Source organism: Fusarium oxysporum, chromosome VIII (assembly GCF_013085055.1).
Source record: "Fusarium oxysporum Fo47 chromosome VIII, complete sequence".
Lineage (NCBI taxonomy): Eukaryota > Fungi > Ascomycota > Sordariomycetes > Hypocreales > Nectriaceae > Fusarium > Fusarium oxysporum.
The window spans coordinates 2,633,341-2,645,761 of NC_072847.1; the positions used below are offsets into that span (position 1 = coordinate 2,633,341).

Consider the following 12,421-nt stretch of genomic DNA (forward strand, 5'->3'; position numbering starts at 1 on the left):
TCTGTTTGGCAAATACAATGAGATCAGAGGCTAGAGACTATACACTTGTCTTGTACCTTCAAGGGGCTTTGTGCAAGGCCCCGGAATCTTAACTACATACAAATCTAGTCGAATCAGTCATGCATCTTGACAGATACCTCCCCGTCTCAGCCATGGACCCAATATACATAATAGCAAACAGCGTAAATATGTAGGCATCGATTGTAAGCCTCCAACATAGATTTGCCAATTCACTTGCATCTTGGAAAAGTTTCGGTTTCCCGCCCTTTACCCTGGGACTCATGGTCGGCCGCTGGTCGTCCAAAGCTCATTCGTCTTCCCTCCAAACGAAATGCAGACCTGAAGCTGCTTCCGCTGGCGGGCGTCATCGTTTTGTTTCTGCTTGGGGTCGGTGCCCCCTCACGCATTGCTTTACGTAGCTTACGTGTCTCTACTGTTAATCCCTGGGGTTTCTTGTCTCGATATGTAGCGGCTGGATTCACTTCAACCCTCGCGGTTGCCCGAGAAGGGGTTTGTGTCTGTCTGGGAGGTCGATCGAGTGCGAGGTTTAGCTGAGATTCAGAAGGAAGAGGTGGTACAGGCGGCCTAGGTGATGAGAATAGCGGTTCTGGGGCATCTTCGAGGAACTGCTTCCATTGTATGAGACTCTCTTTACTCGTTCTATCATCGGTAGCGACGTTGTTTTGAACTGCAGAGTCCCCATTAGCCGCACTTTCGAGGGGGTCCTTACGACTGGATCTCTTTAGCGATTGTCTGCTCTGAAACTCACGCTCGACCTTGTCTCGAAAGTACGCCGCTCGTTTCTCTTTCTCCCTTTTCCCTTCGCCATTACCCGAGACCCACGGCGACGCACAAGGTGGTTCGGGTTCGCAGTTAGCAAACGGGGACCATGCCAAGGTGGGCTCAGCCGGTGTTCGGGGAGTGGCTGGGGGGTTGTAGTCCGAACGTATACGCTTGCGGAAGATACTGCTAATGCTGGAGGATGGTGTTCGTGGAACGGCAGTGGTTTGTGATGCGGTGGGTGATGGGGTTCTTGGATCAGGAACGTCTGCCTCACTTCCTGGAGGTATCAAGGACGAGGCTCGAGTTGAGTGATCGAGCTGCTGGTTCGATGAACGGTAGGTGCTGCTGGGAGTAAGTCTCGCTCGCGATGGCGGCTTCTGGAGCTTGTGAGGCTGCGAGAAGTCTCGCGTAGTGGCTGACGTTGAACGCTCAACATCTCCCTCATCCATGGTCGCACTTGGCTGAAACAAAGTCTTTGGCCAATCCGCCCCAGAAGAAGCCTCCCCATAGTTCTCAATTCGTCCATCGTTTCGCGACACGGTTCTAGACTTTCGGGGTGTAGCTGCGATAGCCCTCATCCATTCTTTTGATGCAAAAGCGCGTTCATGCCGCCCAGAGTCCGGCAAATTAGGTAAGCGTCTTACTTTTGAGGTCTTCTCCGTTATGCTTTTACTCATTTGAATCCCATTAGACTCTTGAGGAGGGCATCTAAGACGTTCCTGAGTACTCTGGAGGTTGAGCATCATGCCAGACCTGGGGAATGTACCCCTGGAAATACTTTCCCTACGACGCTCCGGGGTAAAGCCTGGTTGCCCCATGGCTTCCAGGTTGAAAGATACTTTGTGTTCAAGCCTTTTCATAGGCTGTGTTGGGGTAACAATTGTGGAAGCCGAACGTTGAAGGCCTCTTGGCGCAGGTGTTGCCTGCAGGAGGCCCTGCTCCTGGTGTCCTAGCCCACGAGGCGTACGATCTCCTTCTGTTGGAGTATCATCGTCATCTCCGAAGACTTCGGGATCGAAGGAGTCGTCTCGCTCAGTTGGGGCACTGATCCTAAGCATCTCAAGTGTGGTAGGCGGACCAGCATACCCCCTATCAAACAATCTTGGCCATCTACGATCAGATTCGTCAGTGTTAGCCCTATGTTTCCGTCGATTGATATGCAAGGGACTTGGCTGAAGTTCAGAGATAATTGATTCTGTGTCGGCCTCCCATAAGTCCGCAGAAAGCCCTTGGTGATACTTATCACTAGGACTTGGAATTAATCTTGCTTGTCGGGTATCTTCAAAAAGGAGTTTACCGCCAGAATCACCAACAACACGCTTTGTAAGTGTTCCTGGAGTCAATCGATGAGTTGGTTCAACTGCGATAGGGAAACGAGCTAGGGGACTGCGTGTGTCTGTTGTTGCCAGCGACTGGGGAGTACAGTCAACAGTCTTGCCTCTAGGCCTTGGAGTGGCAAAATCAAAAACAGACATTTCCTCTTTGCATATACGGGATAACTGCCTCGAAAGCCTGAAGCTACCAGAGTCGTTGTGGACTTGTCTATCAGCTTGATCTGAGTCACCTATCAGATCCTTCTTCCTGACACTCTGACGAGAAGAGGGGGTGCCCGGGTCGGGCAAACTTGGTGGTTGTTGATTTCGAAAGGTAACTGCATCATCGACGCATGCAAAGCGAGCCGCAGTCCCCGTGCCCTTTGTAGTCTCGTCTGAATCCTCGGTCGGATCACTGTCCTTAGAAGCTTCAAGTGGTGTGATCGCGCTTGCTATCTCATCGTTCTCGTCAGGTTCATATTCGCTCATAGGCCGCCAATCTTCGACCTCTCCCCCGGCTAGTACTGGTTTCGTCAGTATTTATTACAAATTATTTTGGGAAGAAAAGCAGATAACGTACCTCTACGTGGCACAACCATGTCTTTTTCTTCAGGATCAGCGCCTCCACGACCATCCCCGGCTTCTTTGTCCAACTCTGAGACCTTTTTAACCTGAGCATCGCTCATATTGAAACGCAAGGTATCCATGAATGTGGGTAGAAGAATCGGCTCGCCGCCTAAGTGAAGGGATAGACGCATGGGCCCATTGGCGTAAGTTTCTGGTCTTACAGTTGATACTGATTTCCCATCAGATTCAGCTGCATATCCATCTGCGGCTGCGCTTTCTACATTGACTCCAAAAGCCATGGGTTCCAAATCACGCCGGATTACTTTTGGTATTTGTGGTATTACCAGGAATTGCTTGTAGTAATTCGTCCAGAACCAATGTTTGTCAGGGGGTGGGAGTTCACATGGTCGATCCTCGCAGTCAGATACGTACTTCTCCATCAGATACATTCGACAGTACTCCATAGGCGAAAGGCGTGGTTTCGTAAGTTGGCAACTCAGTCCAATACTTCTACCCCCTCTGTGGAAGGGCCGGAGGGTGCTTCCCCCCACAGTGATCTGTCTCTGGGGTGATTTGGGACTTTGTATTGGGCTCGAAGATGTATTACGGGCCTCATAGCTTTTGGCTTCAAAGCTGAAACTCCCCAGAAATGGGCCTATGATAGATACTGGCTCCGAGGTGTTTGCTTTGAGCGACGGCCAGCGCTTTCTATCACTTGACTTGCGTGTAGTGGAAGTGCCCACGTGCTGGTCCAGTGCCTGGAACGGCACACCACTTTGGTCTGTCCTTTCGGATCTATCAGACTGATAGCGCATTCTCTTTTTTATCTTGTCCAAAACGCTGGGTGTGAGATGTGCTTTAAGTCTCTCAGGAATATGTGGTAAGGGGGGCACAGGTGGCATGTCATTACCCTCATCATCGCTGTCGGGATCGTACTAGAAATCTCGACTGTCAATTTCTCGAGGTAAGATAAGACCCAAAGCTGCTTGTTCGACTGGCGACATGTTGAGCTTTCGGGTGAATGGGTGCTGAAAGAACTCTGTTTTGGAGAGACTATCAGGATAGGACAGGACGGGTGGTGCGCTGAGATCTTGAGAAAAAAGAGCGCCATCTGTTTTAGCTGGACTCATTTCTCTTCCAGGCATTCCTTTTAGTAGAGGATGTGAAGTCGATAGAACCCATGGGCTTAAGGGTGTCGCTGGCGCAGAGTCCTGGTTGTCGTTTGGAGTCACAGTTGTGAAAATAGCGCTCGCGCCCTGGGTTGCATTTGCTGAAAAACCAGAGCTTCGTGAAGTTTCTGTATCAAACAACGTGGACGAGGTTGGAGATTCTACATGATACGATCCGATGCTGAATGATTTTCGTTCAAGATCATTCATGATCGCCAAGCACACACCTTCCAGCTTCTTGAACTCTTCACAGTATCTCACCATAGCATCTCTGGCTTGAGGATACCCGGGGACCTCGCACCAGCTAGACAGCTTCATTTTAACGATTTCTTGCAGTTGAGGGGAGAAAGGGCTCTCGGACATCAGGTGCTCAAAGACAGAAAACCGAACACTGTCTCGAAGACTTGGTGAGTGTGGAGTTGGGTCGACATCGTCTTCGTCTTCGAGAAACACATCTGAAGGCACAAGAGCATTGAACATTCCCATAATTTGAGGGATCTCCTTCCTGCATTCGGAATCTCTCGTCAATTCTTTGATAAGGATCTGGGGGGTAGTCAGTTCACCAAGGCGCATTCGGGGAGCAGTATGTGTCTTACACAGGCCCTGAAACCGGCGTGTAGAAGCCGAAAATTTGCGGTAGAAGTCCTATCAAGCTCTTGGAGCATTTGTAGTTGACTTTCTGTCGGTAAGATGGTCTCCATGGCAGCATGGGTAGCTTCAAGGAGGCGAAGGCGACGAATTTCGATGGCATCGAGGTAGCCAAGGCCATCCATGGCGCGTTCAAAGTCAATACCTCCATCCTTGGGCTTCCGAAAGATATTTGAGGCTATGTACTTGGAATTCTTGCGACTATTCGCGTCATAGTCGACTCCTCTTGCTGCACGGATGGCTGGCCAGGTTGTTTGAAGGGAGGCTTGAATGGTTTGGTCGTTATCGAATGCCAAAAGCCTCATTTGCATCTGCTGCGCAAAGCCACACTGTCGAGAGTTAAGATTATCTGATTCATCATTGACCAATTGTTTAAGGGCTTCATAGCCTGTCCCTAACCACCAGGTTTCGAGTTCAGCAGCATAGGGTGGCATCGCTTCGTGATATTCTGCCGAAATATGTTGCTCAGAGTGCGGAGGAGAAAGCTTATACAGCGCGATCGCACATGATGCATCAGTCAGAGACGAAGAGGATTAAAACAGTGGAAGGAATAGATCTGTGAATGAAGAAGAAGGTATTTCGAGAGTGAAAGGCTGCCAAATATTGATCTTGGCAGTGAATAAAGGTGGAAGGGGCGTGAAAGGAAAATTCTGCAGGCAGCGACTGATCCACTGTAGCCGTGGTATTCAGGCTGACTGTTGAAAGAGCCGTTTGCGCGAGATGCATCTTGTTGTTTATACATTTGTTCATGATGAATGTGGCCAGAATCGTTTGTGGTCGCGTCACTGTTCACCCTTCCTTCCGTGAGTTGGACCAGCTGTTTGAAAGCATTGTAGACTAATCACGTGGCCTCATAGTACATTTGACTGCCATTAATTGATAGCGATTCGAATCGTTGAGGATATTCGTTACTGACGGGAAGCTGAAGCTGTCGATACTGCCGTTACCCCGTATCTCATGAGGTCATTTCAGAGTGGGAAAGATCCATTCGGTGACATGCATCTCAAACCCCCTGTCCTGCTGAGTCTCAGCTCAATTGACGAGGCCTCCTGCATTCCCCGCTAAAATTACAGTGGTTTTTGCACTAGCGCAAGGAATAGCGGGCACCGTCAGTGGAATTGCAGGGGGAGCTTCTGCAGCTGTCGCCGAGGATCTGGTCAAGTCTCTGCCAAGGCCAATGGCAGCCAGTTTCAGGGCAGCTAACTGTCACTGGTGGCCCCGAATCTGTTCTGACGCAGCACAACCAGGAACCTGAGCTAACTTTGTTTTTTGAACCTTGACCAAGCTTGAATTGGACTGTTCCTTTCGTGCCACGAAGCCACTGGTCGTCCTACTCCCTTCTTTTTCTTCTCTCCTTTGTTCTACTGGCGTTGGTGTAACTCTTGATAGCCTCAACCGGCACGTCAATTGACTCGTGGAACTGCTTTCGTCTTTCTCTATTGCACTGCAAATCATTAATTATGATTTTGAGGCATTCAGGGCGCCTGGTGCGTCGCCTCAACCAACCTGTCAGCTCCTTGAACTTGGCACGACCAGTTGGACCGCAGATTCGGTATCTGGGGCCGAGATGCACAAATAGCAATGTTGTCAGCAAGCTTCGATTCTCATCTCAAGCTCGCAAAAGAAAAGGTATTGATTGATGTTTAATTCTTGTCTTTTGTCACACGATCCCATCAAGAGGCGACTCTTCACAGCAAAACTTGGGTAACCCAGAGGTTCCGGCATTTGCATTTCTGTTTCCAGAAACGGCACTTTCAGTCAGCATCTTATCGAGACTTGGCTTTGAGCAACAGTCCCAACTATTTCTGATCTGCAAGTGGGGATCAGGCTGAAGAGCGGGAATCGCTGCATATCAAATTAATATGTTGCTGGAAGCCCAGAAATCGACATGAAATCGAACTGTTGCTAACTTTTTAAAGCGGAAGAAGCACCTGAGTATAATGCAGAGGCAGAGGCAGAGACTCAGAAAGGCCCCAAGTCCTCCTCCTCAGAGCCTTCACTTCTAGGCAAGATGGGAGAGGCCGCGGCCACGACCTTTGCGTCCATAGTGGTGTTGGGTCTGGGCTTTGCTGCTGCGGGCTATATTTATCACAAGTTTTACAAGATGCTCGTCCTCCAAAAGATGAATCACGCTTTTGAGCCAGGGGATCCGGTCCTGGATTTGGCTGCAATTGGTAAAGATGTTCCTCATCAACCAGGTGGTTCTGGCGAACATTGGATATACCGCCCGGAGCAGCAGCGTGTTGATGACATTGTCATGGGGCGCGTTGTCGGGCACTATTACCTTTTGATCGGTGATAAGGGGTCTGGTAAGAGCAGCATGCTTATTGATGCTATGCGAAAGAATGAGGGTGATGGTGTTGCCATGTTCGAAGCGCACGCAGACCTGGAGATCTTCCGTATTCGTCTTGGCAAGGCCCTCGATTATGAGTTTCACGAGGATTACATCGGAGGGTACTTCAGTGAGAGGGGTCCCCGCGAAACCACAGCTCTTCTGGACATTGAACGTGCTCTCAACAAATTGGAGAAAGTGGCCATGCAGAAGCGAAGAGAAAGGGGCAAGCCTTTAGTGGTGATTGTCAACCAGATGCACCTCCTTCGCCATGATGATGATGGTCGAGATGTCATTGAACTACTACAGCAACGAGCTGAACAGTGGGCTGCTGCCAACATTGTCACCATGGTTTTCAACTCAGATGACTACTGGGTGTATGAGCGCCTCAAACAGCTTGCTACCAGAATGGAGGTTCTCCCTGTCACTGATCTACCTAAACAACAAGCTATTTCGGCTCTCCAGCGATATCGTCAGAAGTACTGGAAGGAAAGCATTGACGCCGCAGTTCTCGAAGAAGTCTATGAAAGGGTCGGAGGGCGGCTGAGCTTTCTCAACCGAGTAGCAAAGAGCAGGGATATGATGGGAACTTGCGAAAGGATCAAGGAAATTGAAAAGAAGTGGTTCCTCAACCAGTGTTGGATTCTCGGTCCAGAGATGGATGACGATGTCATGGATCAACAGAAGTGGGCTGTAAGTTTGAAGAAATACTACATTGCATTTATAGAGACAACTTACTGACCGAATCATAGGCTGCCGCTATGTGTTTGGCCAAGGCATTGGTCGACAAGGAAAAGGATATGGAAGAACATGAGACCTACGACCCTATTGTTGGACATGTGCTTCCGACCTACCCTTTCCACATCGCTCAGCAAATCATGACCCGCTGTGACTTTATCCGAGATCTCGATCGATTGAACCTCTTCAGCATCACCAGTGAGGCAGATGTTCGAGCAAGCAGCGTTCCGATGCATCGAGCTTTCAGAGAAATTTGTGCTGAGCCTAACTTCGAAAAGCACCTGGAGGGCACGATACAAAGAATTGCTGATATCGAAAGTTTGGGCCGCACTCGCGAGCTTGTTGCCAAAGACTTGGTTCTTGGTGGACAGTATGAGATCGAGCATAACCGCAAGGGTATTACAGTGAAGCTGAAGGAGGCTGAGAAGGAAGATGACTGAGGCAATTGCGTGCGCTTTTGGATTTGCTTCCATGGAAGTAAATGGGAATGATGACGCCCTATTAGTGTTTTTGGATTTCTCTGGTCATATACGCCTGAATGAGGTATGACCGGAATAATGTTGAAGGACAAGCGCAGGTGATGGATGTTTTTGGGTCTGATGAAGTGACCTGTACAATAACTGACTGACTTACATAGATTTTCTTGGCACGTGTCGAAATAACTCTGTACAAACCTGAACTGTTTCTTTAGATTAGTATAATAAACAACAACAGTATATATTTGACTCTCAATGCTTCGAGATTAGCGTAACATCATAACTGACCCTCGGAGAGCAAGAAAACTTAAGGCTTTGGAAAAGGATGTTGAAATAAACTCGGTAAAGAGTCCCCTAAGCTTAGATTATATTACCTGAATATTTTATTGCTTAGGGTCAAGGTCTTGAGTTTTCTTGCCTCCCCTAGCTGACCTCTTGACCTGAGCTATGGGCAGAGATCAGAGACCAGATGAAAGGGGTACGAGTGTGGGGTTCACGTGATCAATGTCACGACAACGCGAAGGAGCAACCATCTCTAGGTTAACCACGCCGTCAGTTTTTTTCGTGACGCCCCACACCTTCTTCCAATTTCCCCTTACCCTACATCCTCAACTCGCGTTCTGTCGACGAGAAAGAAGCTATCGTCGCGAAGCAGTTCACCGATGTCAGGCAACGGCAACAGCAGTAGCAAGTGGCCTGACTTCCGCCTCGCGTCGACCCTATGGTCTCTTATGCCCGGCTCCCAGTCCAACAGGCCAGATAAGCAAAACGACGAAGACCGCGACGGCAACGAAGGCCACAAGAACGAGCAGCAGCTCAAGAACGAACCCCAAGAAGAGCTTCCAGAAGAGCTAATGCAGTCACTCGAGTTGACCCAAGACGAAGTCGGCACCGAAAACCGGCCAATTGACGAGATGAGCGGTTTCGATAACTACGATGGCGATGCTCAGGCTGGCCCAGAAGACGACGTTCAGGACCAAGACTTTGGCACACTCGAAATGTTCGACAGCAACGCAACACAAGCCCCCTACACGTCGCAACTCGACAACGCGTCCCAGGAAGACCAGGCACCTGAGGCGCCTATGTTGGAAGACATACCGTCCTCTCAATCCCGAAAGCACAAGCGCGACAAGAAGGGGCGCAAACAGAAGGGCATAAATGAAAGTGAATCTCCACAACTGCCAGCTGCCGAAGAATCCTCGCGCAAGTCCAAAAAGTCCAAGAAAAAGTCAACGGTACCGGTCGAAATTCCCGATAGCCTGGTCGAAAACACATCAACCATATTCCCATCTCAACCTCTGGAGAACTTGGCTGCTGACTTTGATGATGAGGCTGCTGCTCCTGCTACTCAAACGAAGCGCAAGCGCAACCCCTCGGATTCTACTGACGGCAAGCAACGCAAGAAGCGGAGATCCCGTGACGAGGCAGCCGTCATCGAATCACAGTTGGTGGAACCAGGGACACAGGATGGCCAAATTGAGGAAGCCGACACTAAAGAATCTCAAGCTGCCTCTTTCCTTCGCACTAGGGACGCAGCTCGCCCAGCTGCCATTTACGATGACGTCGCAGAGGATGCACCCCAATCTCCCAGTGCTGCACGCCTCGAGGTGCGTGATGCTCGATCAAGAGAAGGTAGCGCCGCTCATGACGAGATGGACATTGACGCATCAGTGAAGCAGAACCAGGATAAGGAGAATGAAATGTCTAGCTTTTCTGCAATCAATGGGCAAGAGAACACAGAACAACAGGAGCTTGAACAAGTGGCCAGGGATGTGTGGAATGCGCACATCAACGGCCAAAACCAGCCCAACACACAAGACTCATCTGTGCACACTGAGATGGAAATTCCAACATCTGCACAGCGTCCTCATACAAGCAATGATGTGTACGATGTTCCTGGAAGCCCAGTTCAGGCCTCAAACCCCCCAAGTGCCAGCGCCAAGCGAACACGATCGGGCAAGGCTAAGAAGGCCAAGCCTACTTTCTTTGAGAAATCGCCTTCCCCTGAGGTTCCTGAGGGTGACCTCCCATCACCTTCTGCCATGACACCGATGCCACGAAAGCGTACCAAGAAGGCTTCAAATCGTAGAAAGTCTGAAGCCAACCGTGCACTCTCGTCTCAAGACATGGAAGTCAGAGATGACGACGACTTATATGGCAATCCAGCAACCGGACGACGCAACCGAATGGCTGGCTTCACCCAGGGACGGTTCAGCGATGAGGAACTTGGTCGTATCGCACAAGCAGTTGAGAGTTACCGTGTCGAGCGCAACATGGTGCAGCATGAACTGAATGCTATGATCCATGCTCCTGGAGGTACAACCGCTGGTGATGAGCATGCCGCCCTTTGGGCACGCATCTTTGCAACATGCCCGGACCGACACAGACAAAAAATCATCAATATCACCCGAAAGAAGTTCCACAACTTCGTTGCTCGTGGTACTTGGACCAGTGAGCAAGATGCCGAGCTCCGTGACCTTATTGAGGCCAACGGAACAAAGTGGTCCAAAATTGCGGGTATCATCAACCGTCACCCAGAAGATCTTCGGGATCGTTATCGAAACTACATCATCTGCGGAGACTCCCAGCGGAAAGATACCTGGGACGAGGATGAAGAGGGTAACCTGACACAGTATGTAATGGAAGCTATGGCCGCCATTGACGAGTTGCGAATCATCCAACCTACCCGCGAACTGCTCAAGAAGCCATATGAGGAACTTATCGATTGGCAAAATATCAGCGAGCGTATGGGGAGAACTCGCAGTCGACTTCAGTGTATCACCAAATGGAGGGCCATGAACATCAAGACTCATGGCAAGGATAAGTTGGTGTCACATGCGCCCGATGCATCTATTTCTTTCCGCCTCGAGAAGGCCCGTCGTCAAATTGCCGCGATGCCTGAGGAAGAACGTTATCGCATGATCATGGCTATCTCAGGCTCATCCGCATCAGTTGAATCCAAGATTCCATGGCAAAGACTGGTTGACAAACAGTTCCGTAACAGCTGGCATCGACCAACGCAGATGCTTCTTTGGCGACGCCTGAAGCAAAGTGTGCCCGAGTCAGAACAGAAGACTGTACGAGACTCTGCACAATACCTTCTTAATTTGTACGCCCAGACTGGCGAGCTTCCTAATGTTGAGGATGCTCTTTTCGACGATGCGGAGGAAATGGAGTTCTTGAATAGTATCCCAACCACCCACGCTTCTCACAACAACGCTTCTGCCAATGGTCAGAACCACATGAGTGCCGAATTTGTTAACGAGGCCGATGAGGAGGAATCCGAACAACCGCAGGGTGAATACGGCGTTCCTGATGAGAACATCAATCCTGATTTACCTATCGCACCAATGGAGGACTTCAACCCAGCCCCAATGGCATCAATGGATCCCGTTGCTGCGGTTGCAGACCTGGCTCCCATGGAGGATACTGAAATGGTTGACCCAGCTCTTTCTGCAGAGCATTCAGAGCCTACAGAGCCCGAAGAGCCCGTTGATGTACCAATGAAAGAAGAGCCTGCGCCTGTCGCCAAGCCCGCCAACACACCTGTGTTTGATGAGCCAGCTCCCCCTAAGGCAACCCGCGTTGCAAAGAGAACAGGTATGGGCAAGGCGAAGGCACCTAAGCCCCCTCGCAAGTCAGCTGCTAGATCTACTCCGGCCAGAGCCACACCTAGCCGTCGATCTGCTAGACGTGCAGCCCCTTCTCAGGACCCAATTGAGGATGATGGGGATGTTCAGGCCGGGGCTCCCGCAGAGGACAACTCTGAGGTTGACGAGGCTCAGACGCGCAAGCGAAAGACGCCTAGCAGGTTCCGATCCGCTGGCGTCCCTGAGGTATCTGCTGCCGCCGACGATTCAGACAGCGTTATGGACGATATGGAAGATTTGCCTGCCCGCGTTATGTAAGAGAGAAAAGGAACATGAGGGCCACGACGTGGCAGATGAGTGATAGAGATTTGGGAGGGGTCCGGCGTATTTGTACAAGTTACCACCAAGATGGCCTCGACACTAGAAACAGCGGGTGTTGCAGTAATACTTCAGTGGCTAATGGAGGATGTGAAGGGGAGAAACATGGACGATATCGTGGATAACATGAATTATAAAGGAGGGACTACTAGTCGCAATTTATCATCATTATCTGAATATTACAGTTCACTGTGCAAAAAAAAAAAAAAAAAAAAAAAAAAGTTTTAAAGAATCGGTATCAATGCAAATTCTGGTATCTATCATCTCTCATCCGTCTACTTTAGCCATTTGCTCAGGCGCAATTCATAATGCAAGCAAATCCATCGTACCAGTGCCGCCATCGTTGGGCGCAGATCGTGATAACAAACAAGTGTCTTTTACTCCAAACTCCACCGAAATGTTTTTTCTTGTGCAAGTGACCCGAGCA

The 12,421-nt window shown here is 49.9% G+C and overlaps 3 protein-coding genes across 3 annotated transcripts; 2 read left to right on the forward strand and 1 right to left on the reverse strand.

Moving 5' to 3' along the window:
- Positions 1 to 230: 230 nt before the first annotated feature.
- On the reverse strand, positions 231 to 4,914 carry FOBCDRAFT_205486 (uncharacterized protein; the record flags this gene model as incomplete). Its single annotated transcript, XM_031187987.2, has 4 exons — positions 231 to 2,620; positions 2,677 to 3,598; positions 3,659 to 4,375; positions 4,429 to 4,914. 4 exons carry the CDS (start codon positions 4,912 to 4,914, stop codon positions 231 to 233), a joined length of 4,515 nt encoding a protein of 1,504 aa, XP_031035252.2.
- A 1,577-nt stretch (positions 4,915 to 6,491) lies between these two features.
- Positions 6,492 to 8,249, forward strand: FOBCDRAFT_297450 (uncharacterized protein; the record flags this gene model as incomplete). Its single annotated transcript, XM_031187985.3, has 2 exons — positions 6,492 to 7,505; positions 7,565 to 8,249. 2 exons carry the CDS (start codon positions 6,492 to 6,494, stop codon positions 7,988 to 7,990), a joined length of 1,440 nt encoding a protein of 479 aa, XP_031035250.3. The 3' UTR covers positions 7,991 to 8,249.
- Positions 8,250 to 8,603: 354 nt separating this feature from the next.
- Positions 8,604 to 12,199, forward strand: FOBCDRAFT_230000 (uncharacterized protein). The gene is made up of 2 exons (XM_059609823.1): positions 8,604 to 10,235; positions 10,413 to 12,199. The coding sequence occupies exons 1-2, from the start codon at positions 8,689 to 8,691 to the stop codon at positions 11,932 to 11,934; spliced, it is 3,069 nt and encodes a 1,022-aa protein (XP_059465647.1). The 5' UTR covers positions 8,604 to 8,688; the 3' UTR covers positions 11,935 to 12,199.
- The last annotated feature ends 222 nt before the right edge of the window (positions 12,200 to 12,421 follow it).